We start from the raw sequence: 12,981 nt of genomic DNA on the forward strand, positions 1-12,981 counted from the left end.
CTTAGAATTTATAAAAAATAAATTTCTAATTAGCTTCCTTTATTTACATGAAATATTAAATTCGGTAATATCTTTATAAATAATGCTTATTGGAACTTACAATATAGAACAAATCTTAATTTGAGCATCATATTTATGAAATAAAACCATGAAAAAAATGTGTTACAGGATCTTTAAGTCTTAAAATTAATCAAATGATGAGAGTTTTTGGAGTTCATCACACTCGGTAAATCTCTCAGTATTTTAAAGTACTAATTCACACCAGAAAGATTATTTTTCTTTATTTTCTTCTGCAAGTAACATTGACATACTTCAAAGCTGCTAATGTTTATTGTGATAATAAAAAAACAACAGCTAATTTGTAAAAACCTCAAGTGTACAAACAATAGTTTTACAAATTTAATCCTGTATAAGGCACTTGCTATCCACGGAAATGAACATGAGATGTCCTATCACGTAGATATACATGTTGCTCTTATTCTATGAGTAAAGAAGGAATCATATGGTGATAAAAATACTTAATAGTATGTCATTTCACATAAATGTATGCCAATATGCACTTGGATTGTGAATATAGATACTTTTCTTCATCTATTCCTATATTTTTCTTCAGTTTGATTTTTTTAAAAAAGATTTTCACTGACCTTTTGGTGTGCAGTTTAAATCTTTAAAGCAGCATACCAACAGATTCATGTTTCATAAAACAAAATCAAAAATGTATTTTAAAGTAAAATAATGTGAAGTGAACAAAGAATAATTTATACATTGTAAACAGCACTTAAATCAACATAAATTACCAAAAAGAGGTCAAAATAAGCAAAAATAGCTCTTAATGAGTTAGTAACACAGCAGAAATATGGTTACAAAAAATGCAAAATCATTCCCTAATCACACATAACATGTAAATTATTACTTGAATCTAAGATCTGTTTACTTTTCATGAAATCTTAGTACATTTTTTCTCAAGTTTAATTTTCTTACCATATTAAATTTAGGCTGAATTTTGAGGCATACAGCTTTAATAAATAAATTGCTTATTTAGAGGCTAATGCCAGCCTATAGAGATCAACATTTTTGAGATGATAAATCAACCCTTTACCTGCTGACTTTGTGTAATGAATTTGTCTTGATTTAAAGCAGCACGCCTTCAGATTCACACTAATTTTCATGAAAATTTTGAAAATGTATACGAATGTATAATATTGTGAAGTAACCAAAAGGAAGCAATTTACACACTATCAATGACACTTTCAAACCATGTAAATTACTAAAAAAAGGTCAAAATATGCATAAAATGCCCTTACTGTGTAAGTAACGCAGTAGAAATGTGGTTGTAAATACTGAAAAATCAGTCACTGATCGCACATAACATGTAAAATATTACTTGAATCTTGAAACTTTTTACTTTTCTTAACATCTTAGTACATTTTTCTCAAGTTCGATTTTATTGAAATATTTTGTCTCATCTGGAGGCATGTAGCTTTAAATTTAGAACACTCTGTTTGAAGTTTAAGAAATTTCAATATCAAATTTCAAAAACTGAGCTGCCAACAGTATAGAGCCTGGTCAGACTACACAGATGTGATGTGTAAGTTGGCCTGGCTCTATACTGGTGGCAAAGCCTTATCGCAGGTTAACAATTTGCAATCAACAAATGCTGTAAGTATCTAGGATTGAACTTCATTGTCTGTACCTACAGGAACATCTTGAACTGTCTCATTCTGTAACGTATCATAGTTACCAGCTGTATTCTTGGATACTTTTATGTGTAAAATGCTGAAAATTAAATAATAATTAAATAATTTCTGTAATTGATTATAATAATATCAACTTTTTTTAAAAATTTTGTAATTCTTGAATTCAACTATTCCTGAATGGCTTCCATACCTCCATCCTTGTCTATGACCGAAGCTGGCTTTGATATGTGGAATGGGAGGTAACATCTGAGGCTTAAAGACATAAAAAGAAAATGTCCTTTACCAACATTGCACGTCCCACCAAACCTTTAAGTCATATGGTAACTTTCCAGCTTTACTGGTGGAGGAAGACCTCAGATGCCCCTAAGTGCATTATTTCAGGTACGAATGTACACCTGAGTAAAATCCCCAACATTCCATAATCTAGCTGGATAGCTTCCTCACATGAAAAAAATCCAAAGACCCAGACAGATTCGAACCCACAGCACAGAAGGGCAAGTAGTTTGTGGTAAATAAACTGAACCACTTAACCACGGACATCCATAGCATTATGTAAAAAAAAAAGATGATAAAATAATAAAATTTTATCTCCCCTAGTCTGGTAGACTACTCACCATGCTATAAATATACATATACCAGAAAGGACAGCTGCCATCAGAAAACAAAATCCTGGGTAGAAGTCTATGGTAGCAGTATACACTGTGTTAAACAAACTGGTTGCTGCCAGAGTTGACACACTCTCAAACATACCAATCAAACTGAACAACTTTGCTGAAATATGAGAAAATATAATAGAGCCACGTCACGACAAAACCAACATAATGGGTTTGCGACCAGCATGGATTCAGACCAGCCTGCAGATCCCCGCAGTCTGATCAGGATCCATGCTGTTCGCTTACCAACTCTATTACAAGTATAGAAAGTGATAGCGAACAGCATGGATCCTGATCAGACTGCGCGGATGCGCAGGCTGGTCTGGATCCATGCTGGTCGCAAACCCATTATGTTGGTTTTGTCATGACGCGGCTCATATAATATATTAAACTGCAAAACTTTGAAAATTACCACATGAAATTAAAAATATTATAACAAGTTGTCATGCCATTATCTATCCATTGGTTTAAATTTTAGTTTAATTTGAACATTTTCATTTCAGCTGATTTAAGGTTTGGGAATTTACCTTGCTCATTGCTGGAGACCATTCCTGAAGTCATAGATCTGATTCCAGCAGAACTAAATCCTTGCAGAACACCAGATGTGGCACCTTTATATAAATGTACAATATATTAGATACAAATGTATGGCATATTGAATTGATGTGATACAATGACTTACTATTATATACATTTTTGTTTGACAGTGTGTATTTATTCAAACTATGATGAATATATAAAAGTGCTGGTACTGATACTGTATTACTTCCTAAAAAAAGTCTTTCTCATAGATGCGCTTAAATGATAAGCTGTAAAAACCTGACATTTTCTTACCATTAAAAACAAAAGCAGAGCACTTCACTTTTCTCAGTGCTGTGCAGCTAATTGCAAACTTACTTAATAAAGAGATAATTTGAATAAAATGTCATTTTAACCTTGACCTTTGGTTCTTTGACCCTAAACAGGGTACAGCTGAAAAAAACTCATCATGGTGCATCTACACACTAAGTTTATAGTTCTGTGGTCAATACCAGTTTTATGTTTCATTTTAACAGGTCAACTGACCTTGACCTGACAATAGTTGTGACAGGTACATATACATACAAAGTTTAAAGTTCCAATGTCAATGCACTTTAATTTAATGGCCAGTTTTATTTTTTCTTATTACACATTCCAGTGACCTTGACCTTTGACCTAACAAGAGCTGTCACAGGAGACAGCCAAGCTCGACTAATAAAATACTGGACGCAGTAAGGAGGACAAAACTATGAAAGAAAAATCAATTATGTATAATTATGTATTAAGTTATAGTAAAAAAATAACATTTGTTAAAATAAATTTCAAGATCAAGGGAAATAATTCTAGAAATAGTCACGCTAGAGTTATGAACCTTGTCACACAACATGTATGTAATGATAAGAAGTATATATTTGAAGTTTGAAGTAGATACCTTAAAAAGTAACAAAGTTATAATATTTCTTAAAGAAAATCCTAAGTTCAAAGAGAGATAAATCTGTAAATATTACTTCAAGAGTTATGAACATTGTCACATAAAATACAATTGATTATAAGGAATAAGTATTGGAAGTTTGAGGTAGATACCTTTAAAACTAAAAAAGTTATAGTAAAAAATAACATTTTTCTAGTAAAAAAATCTAAGTTGATGGGGAGATAATTCTTGCAATATTGGTGCTAGAGTTATGAACCTTGTCACATAAGATGGGGATGATGATAAGGTACATTTATTTGAAGTATGAAGTTGATCCCTTTAGAAATAAATAAGTTACAGTAAAAAATAGTACTTTTTAAGGAAAATTCTAAGTTCAAGGGGAGATAAATCTGAAAATATTGGTGCTAGAGTTATGAACCTTGTCACATAAGATGGGGATGATGATAAGGTACATATATTTGAAGTATGAGGTTGATCCCTTCAGAAATAAAGAAGTAACAGTAAAAAATAGTATTTTTTAAGGAAAATTCTAAGTTCAAGGGGAGATAAATCTGAAAAGATTGGTGCTAGAGTTATGAACCTTGTCACATAAGATGTGGTTGATGATAAGGAACATATATTTGAAGTTTGAAGTTGATACCTTACGAAATGACAAAGTTATAGTGAAAAATATTTTACTGCACCAAAACTTTAATCTGGACGCGGACGCCGGGGCGAGTAGGACAGCTCTCCATATACTTCGTATAGTCTAGCTAAAAATGGGTGTGGCAGGCACAACTCATCAAGATGCATCCATATACAAAGTTTTAATGTTATCAATTCACATGTTTCCAAGTTAAGACTATTTAACCAAAAAGGTTTTGTTCAGAGGAGCACTATACTAGCAAATTACTGGAATTACTAGTATACTTTAAGCAAACAGTTGAGAATCCAAATAAATGCTAGATATTTGGTTTCTCTGTTGGCATCAGTAAAAGTCCATTAGTGTAATCTATGTATAAAATCAAGATCTACAGTTGTGTACCCATGTTTTTTTTTCTGCTGCACAAAAATGTATTTATTTCAAATACATCAAGTGTGTACATGTGTATCTTTTAAAAATCTTTTAGCTAAAATGAAGGACAATACACACTAAACTGTACTTTATTTTGGTGATTGAAATAAAATATACCATAATGATTGCTTTTGTGTGCAATACATGTATATATCAATATGCCATAATATGATTTTCAATTAGATAGTGAAAAAAAAAATCAGTGAAATACAAGTCATATCACACTGTTTGAATTTGAATGAGATATTAATTGTTGGTACATGTATATAATATAATTATATAATACATAATAGTATAAAGATATAGCGAACAAGAATACATAAAAGACAAACATTTTCAAGATATCATGGATTAAGTCATTTAGTGTAATATAGTGCACATTCACTGGATACAAACAAATGCTCTTCTGAAAAGATATTCTGTTTACATTGTAAAACAGCTCAAATGTAATTAAGAGTCATAGATAAGATCAGAAAAAGGAAAAGCGTTTTGGTCTTCAGGTTTCTTATAATAAAAAATAGTACTAGAACTCTGCAAGTCGGATGTGTCGCCTTGTGAACAATATAGTTTAGGAGAAATGGCCAGGACAAAAATGAAATATGAAAATTAACAAAGGGCAATAACTCAAAAAATAAGAAGTGCAGAGCAGCAGTTTCTGTGCACTGCTCTTCTTATCAATAAAATCCATCATCCTATGAAGTTTCAAGTCTATAGCTTTTATAATTTATGAGAAATGGCCTGGACAAAAATAAAGTACGAAAATTTATAAGTTTGAAGTCAATCCGACTTATAATGACTGACTTATGCTCCAGAAAGCTTAAGGGGATGCCGACACCGACACAGACAAACGTAACCCCTACATATCGCCTTTTTCAAGGCGACACAATAAACATGATAACTATATATATGTACATTAATTACTTACTGAACTGAATATCTTAAACAAACATGTCTGTCTTTATTCCAGACAAACTATTCAGCATTTTTAGGGAAAATTTCAAAATATCTAATGACTGAATAGCAAACAGTGCAGACCATGATCAGACTGCATGGATGTACCAGCTGATCTTGGTCTGCACTGTAGTCACATGATATATTCACTTGCAGCAAGCAGGCTTATAAGCTGTATTAACTCTTAAAAATATTTTTTCTTTAAATCATTGCTGTTATAATAGTCATCACACAGTTTTTAATATAATCATAAAATTGTCCAAAGCAATGTACATGCCCATCTTATAATAAAAAAAAAAAATGAAGAAGTCAGCTTTAAGATAGCTTTTTATCTTTATATTTTGATTTAGCTTATAATGTCATGGTTGAAAAGTAGATTACATTTGTAATTGAAAATAAAATCAGTAGACAAAAACTTTTATAATCAGTAATGTTGTACCAGAATAAATTCTGTGTTACTGACTAAACATCATAAATGTTAGTTTTGTTGTCATGGTTAACTGATGGAGGAAGATCTCCAGTATAATTCTGAGCATTATTTTAGGCATGAAAGGCACCGGAGTAGAATCCTGGATGTTCCTCATAAGATTAAGAAAGAATCTTAAGTCCCTGTTGGGATTTGAGCCCACAGTAGTGAAGGGTAAGTGGTTTGAAGTGACCTTAACCACTAAGCCACAAAGGCCCCCCTCCCCTTTAACAACGTCTCAAGGTTTTTTTTATGGAATTATTATAGGAATATATCTGCTAACACCATCTTTCGATGGCACCCTATCTCAAACCTCCTCTAATATCAAGATAGATCCAGGTTTCTTTCTATTAGAACAGATAGAGAGTGCCACACAGAAAAAGCTATTTATGTCTTTAATTCTTTCAAAATTCTTGTCCTTACAATGTATTAGACATACCAGTATAGATTATGTATAGATAAATGAAAACACACTATTAAAAGAGAAATACATTGTAAGTCTAACTCAATATTTTATGTTTTTTACCTTGTTCAGATATTTTATACTGCAAAATATAAAGTTATAAAATATACAATATACATTGTTAGATCAAATGAAACAAAAGTGTATTATCTGTGACTGGTATCTTACTGTGATATAAAACATTTGTATCTTTTTTTTGGTTTTATGCCATACCAACACAGTCAAAGTAAGTCATAATGTAAGACAAATTTTACTTGTGGAGATATACCTTAAATGCGTGTGCATTATTTCAGCCTAGAACAGGCACATGAGTATAATCATAAACCTTACATTAAATAGCTGAAAATCTGCGTCACATAAGACAATACATAATTCCTGACATGATTCATATAACAGTGTAGCAATACCACGTCCACTCCTATACAAATAACTACCAAGGTTATACAAATTGTTTGATTAAACAGCTTATATACTGAAGGAGATACAATATTCTGCTGCAAGCTTATAATTTCCCCCGTAGACTGGTGCATATACCAAAGAAAATATACCAAAGAAATTGGTACAGAAATAAGATACTAATGGCTATTTTCTTTTTTTCAAATTGAGCATAAGTTGTCTTGGAAATGATGCCAAAAATGGCATCAAGGTCACATTGTATTGCTACACTGTATGCTACACTGTGGGGCCTGTGATTCAAGTCAATGGTAACCAATTAACCAGAAACCACAGTTATTGTGTTTTGTTGAAATATTTAATCAAAGAAAACAAACCTATAAAAAGCACAACTGTTGATCTTCCCAATCCGAGAACAATGAGGCTAGCTGTCTTTGAAACAAGTCCTACTACTAGTATCATAGTATCTCTTACTCCAAATTTCCTCTTCAGAAGTGGAAGGAATGTTAGTACCGCTATACCTCGTAGGAATGATTCTAAACCGTCGTACAGTCCTAGAGTTGTCTGTGACCAGTTAAAAGGTCGGTTACGAGTATAAATCAGTAAAATGTCAATCTCACCTACATGAGAGAAGGGTATAAAAATTGATGTGATAAAAATGTGTAATGTAGCTCCATGATGCCTGCAAAATCATAAAACAAACTGTATAAACAAGAATACACTAAAGGTCATGGACCTTTCAAGAATCTTCCATTTGTCTGCGTATTTCATAGTGCATTAGCAGTTAGAGCAAAAGTGTAAAACAACACACACACAAAAAAACATTTTTAGCACATGTGTTCTTGAATTACAAATCCCCAAATTCTTTAATATTTTTCAAATTATTATCTGGTTAAGCATTATTAAGTCCTTTAAATAATGGATATTATATAAACTTAGTAATGTAGAGAAATGATTCTTTAACACTGCATTTATGTTAAAGTTTTATATACCTACTGATACTACATTGTACATGATAATAACTTTTATTAAATAATTAAGTTAATGTTTAATGTTTAAGTATATAATTTAACATGTAATAATAGAGAAAACCCGCCAAAATAATTTGTTATTTTAAATTTAAAATATATTGTTTAATGTTATACATACCTATTGACACCAACATCAGGATAAATATGATAAAAATTGCTAATGCCAGGTTTAAAAAGTTCTCGTTCCTGCGGCTCTGATACACGCACATGAATGCATCTTTTATGGTATCAAGAAACAATGATCTGCAACTACTTTTTCTGTCACTGTTAGCATCCAGAGTCTGTTCAGAGGGAATGCTGTCTACCCAAACAATTGTATATATTAAAGCAAGCATCATTAATCCTGCTAGAAAACTAAACACAAATACATAACTTGTCTTATCGAGGATCACACCTGATATTGCTGTGCCAACAGTTGCTGACAGGAATATCATACCTTCTAGTATTCCTATCTTTATGGTACGGTAAGACGGAGATGACACATAGGCGATGTAACTATACATTGACATTAATGCTGCTATAAAACCTCCAAGAAGTCCATTTAGAAACTGTCCAAATAGTAAATACACAAGAGGTGCATCCATATAAACGGAATTTATCATGTTACTAACTGAAACTAAAAATGAACCTACTAAGGGGCAGATAACTGGTATTTTTCTATTAACTGTGTCTCCCCAGGGACCTAGGAACAATACTACACTAAACAGTGAGGGCAATCCCATAGCAAGGTTATTATATAACAGCCATGTTGATGTTTCCTTCTGTACAACATCCTCTTCTTCTTTATATGTTATATTGCCTAGTTGTGAACATATTGTTGAATTGTAATGTTCTTTACAAACTTTGTCATATACTAGAGCCTGGAATGTCAAGTTAGATAAGAATACTGTAAACATGTACAGAAACATCACTGGTTCGACTGTAATTGACTTCATGTCAAACTTGTGTGACCGTATCTTAATAATGTAAGCCATGGTTGAGAAATGGTTCTTTTTTTTTTTACTTGTGGTTAAACGTTTCAAATTCTTCAACTTTTTAACTTCTCTCAGAATCTCTGGGACCTGGAAAAAAAGTTAACATACAATAATACTGAAGGCTTGGCAAGAGTTTTAACTCATATGACATGAAGAAGGAGTTATAGCTGTTTGGCATCAAGCCCTTGATACATCTTATTACAGCTAAGATCATGGCCTATCTGCTGCATACTTACTTTCAGGTCAACAGTTCTTTCTTTTTTCATGATCTTGTATTATTAATGAACATATAGTGTAAAATGGATGAAACAAATACCCTGGCTTGCCTTTTATTTGAGAATTATTATGTTGTTTACAAATGATTACAGACTGTCCTAATAATAACTATACATAAACTTTTGTTGAGGACCACAAGGTTATGCTTAAAACAAAATATCTAATTTCTGGGCCATGTTGGTTTTTTCCTCAAAAAAAAAATAATTTTTTTCCTTTACTAGTCTATGTAACAAATGTGATCCCAAGTCTGGCAATTTTTATCCAAGGGGCATGATTGAAATAAACTTGTGTTGTCCAGAATTAAATGCTTTTAAGTTTAGTCTAAATCTGAAGGAATTGGGGATAACAGTACACAATAGACAATAAGCATTATTAAGCTCTGTTAATTGTAAAATGTTTGAAATTTTCTTATTTTCAATGTTAGAAGTCCCTTCAATTTGTATAAATTTGTAAGATGTTAACAAGTAAGATTGGTAAGAATTTGCCATTGACTGAAACATACATGTATTTCTATTTCAAGCACTTAATCTGGCCCTAAAAGTTACCAACCAAATTGTTCTGAAAAAATCTAATAGAGGACCAACAAATGATATGGCAAGTCTGGTGATGATGCATTTATTAGCTCAGAAATTAATTCTAATTTTAGCTCTAGGTTCTCATTCAAGTGTTCAACCATCTTATTAGCAAACTTAAAAGATCATTTAAAGATGCTCACACTTAAACATGGGATGAATAATCCTATTACAAAGTAGATGGTTATTAAAGATATTTCTAGCTTTAGTTGTAATTTGAATAAACTTGACAGAGGACCATATAACAAGTTGCCTCACACATTTAGTCTCAAAATCACTTACCCTACCTTCATTCAACTTTAATCACAATGATATTAAAATATTCTCAGGGCCAAAAAACTCTTCTTTGTAGAGGCCGAATATAGGCTGCTTCCCTAACCAAACTAGCCTCTTTTTTCCCTAGTTTGGGCCTCAAAATTCCCCAGTCTTTTGAAATTTCCCAAAGAATTTAGAACAAAATTAAATGATGGTGTCTTTTTACTGCCTTATTAGTATTTCCCAGTGCTTTTTGCTTTTCTATTTCGAAGAACTTGTTAAAAGTTTTAGTTAAATTTGAGACCCCTTTTCCCAAAGTATGCCAAAATCATGCATATTTTCCACTCAAGAAAAAGGCTGAGGCCCCTTCCCCAAAAGTGGTGTTTTTGCCCTGATTCTAAATCTCATGCATTGAAAAAATGGTAATTATTCATGTTTTCATTTGGTAATCATCTCATAAACTTTTTTATTCTGATCACAATTTTCATCTTCTGCTGTAGCATATAAAACAGGAAAACTCTCTTCAAATCTGTTCTTATTTAATTTTATCTATAATTTTGTTTACATAATGCTACTGTTTAGATTTTATAATAAGAAACATTAGCAACCACATTCAACTTAACACAGTCACAGTTTGGGGGTCAGATTCTGCCCCCCCCCCCCCACATGTGATATGCCCCTGTAAACACTCTATCAAAACTTTTTTATTATTTAAGGTTATTCCACTTTGTCAGCCATGTTTGTTTTCACTTAGTCTGTCCAACGTGAAAGTAGGCCAAAATTCATATAATAACAAAGCTCACAATGTAAAATGATGAGCCATTTGCATGTACACGTCCAGTTCTATGTATAAAGGACTATTTTTAACAAAAATAAAAATGATAACAATAAGAAAATTTACCTTGAATGTGCTAAATTTCTGAAGACCAAGTATAATCTGTTGTAAAGTTTTATGCACATATCATGAATGGCAAAATCCAGTTTAAAGTCAGTTTTACTGTGCAGACAATTGCTATTTTTTGCAGAAAACACAAAAAACTTGCAAAAACTTAAATCTTAGGAAAGTAGTTTATCTGACCTTGAAAAAACATGGCCTACATGCCATGTGAAAAAAAGGAGTACCATGAAAATAAACATTATTTACCTATTTCTTGTGTACATGACAAACAGACACACTTCACTGTTACACAATATAAAGGTTAGATTTTAAAGTCTGATTATGTTTTCATTTTAATTGTACTTCATAAGGCTAAAAATGCACAGGTGCTTGAAACAAACTTTTTAAAGTTTTAAATGGGCTATATACTATAATAAGATATATATTTTTATATACATATATAGACCGGTTATGTAAAATATTTGATTATGTGACTAGCGCCTGTGTATAAATGGTGATTGTCTTCTTGCACTACTTTTTTACAAAAAATAATGGAGGCCATGTGCTTAGAAGGACATGAGATACTGATTTATTTGGAATTAAGTTTTAAAAGATTTCTGTATTTGCTGCAAAAAATAGCTTTTGTTGGCACTAAAGCAGACTTTAAAATGGATTATGCCATTCATGAAATGTATATAAAACTTTGCAACATAATGTTCTTGGTCTTCAGAAATATAGCACATTCAAGGTAAATATTCTTATTGATATCATTTTTATTTTGGTTGTTAATTGTCCTTAAAACATAAACCTGGAAGCATACATGCAAATGACTCATCATTTTACATCGTGAGCTTTGTTATTATATGAATTTTGGCCTACTTTCACTTTTGACAGACTTTGTGAAAACAAACATGGCTGACAAAGTGGAATCACCTTAAACACTAATGGGACATTTATTGGGACTTGATGGTATATGATATTTTTTCATATATGTAAAAATTGTTTGAAAACCAGTTTTATCGTTGTAATAGTAGTCCCATTCGTGTTTAAATATTAAAATAGTTTTGAAACAGTGTTTACAGGGGCATATCACGTTGGGGGCAGAATCTGACCCCCAAGAGTCTGTCCTGTAACTAAGGCTCCCACGTTTACAATTTTTTGTAAACGTTTACACGATTGCTAAGAACCGAAACGATACCGTTTAAACGGTGATACCTCTATGTACTATACACATCATGTATTTAAGTCGACAAATGGTGTCTTTCCTTCTATTTTTTACACATGTACAAATAAAGAATGTTCAGGGCTCATCACGATTGAGTCAGCACACATTTTTTGCATTGTAACCCCATTTTTTACCAAAAATGTATTTTGTCACGAGCAATTGCTGTGTGGAGGGTACTTTGGAATAAACCACTAGAATTGATAAAATCCATGATTACAGGCAATGATTAAGAAATTTTGTAAGACAATGTGGTCATTTCGATTAAACGGTAAACAATATCGTAAACGTTTATGAATGAAAATCGAAACGAACCCGTTTAAACGTGTAATCGTAGGGGCCTTACCTGTAACCATCTAGCCTGGCACATTGGTTTGGCCAATTTAACTGGGTAAACGCTTACTAATGAACAATAACCAACTTAGTATTTGAAAGAATTTTTTTTTATTTTTTTAATTATTTCATTATGACAACTCTTACAAATGGTTCAGTTCTGTTTTTCAAATAATATTAATTTAATTTACTTCTTATATTCGGTGGATGGCCTAATAAATTACCTACTTGATTTCTTTTTCTGTTCAAAGTCTCGGGACATTAGATAGGGATAGAACCTGTCTAAAGCCGTTACATAATGGCTGACACTAAAC

The 12,981-nt window shown here is 31.9% G+C and overlaps 1 protein-coding gene across 1 annotated transcript; it reads right to left on the reverse strand.

The window, feature by feature from the left end:
• Positions 1 to 706: 706 nt before the first annotated feature.
• On the reverse strand, positions 707 to 12,945 carry LOC132755323 (proton-coupled folate transporter-like). Its single transcript, XM_060746180.1, has 6 exons — positions 12,896 to 12,945; positions 8,277 to 9,219; positions 7,505 to 7,747; positions 2,878 to 2,961; positions 2,312 to 2,468; positions 707 to 1,776 (listed from the first exon to the last, which is right to left on the reverse strand). The coding sequence occupies exons 2-6, from the start codon at positions 9,130 to 9,132 to the stop codon at positions 1,668 to 1,670; spliced, it is 1,449 nt and encodes a 482-aa protein (XP_060602163.1). The 5' UTR covers positions 9,133 to 9,219; positions 12,896 to 12,945; the 3' UTR covers positions 707 to 1,667.
• Between the last annotated feature and the right edge of the window lie 36 nt (positions 12,946 to 12,981).

The sequence above is a fragment of the Ruditapes philippinarum genome, unplaced genomic scaffold (assembly GCF_026571515.1).
Source record: "Ruditapes philippinarum isolate M1 unplaced genomic scaffold, ASM2657151v2 ctg1047_1_1_1_1, whole genome shotgun sequence".
NCBI classification, from domain to species: Eukaryota; Metazoa; Mollusca; class Bivalvia; order Venerida; family Veneridae; genus Ruditapes; species Ruditapes philippinarum.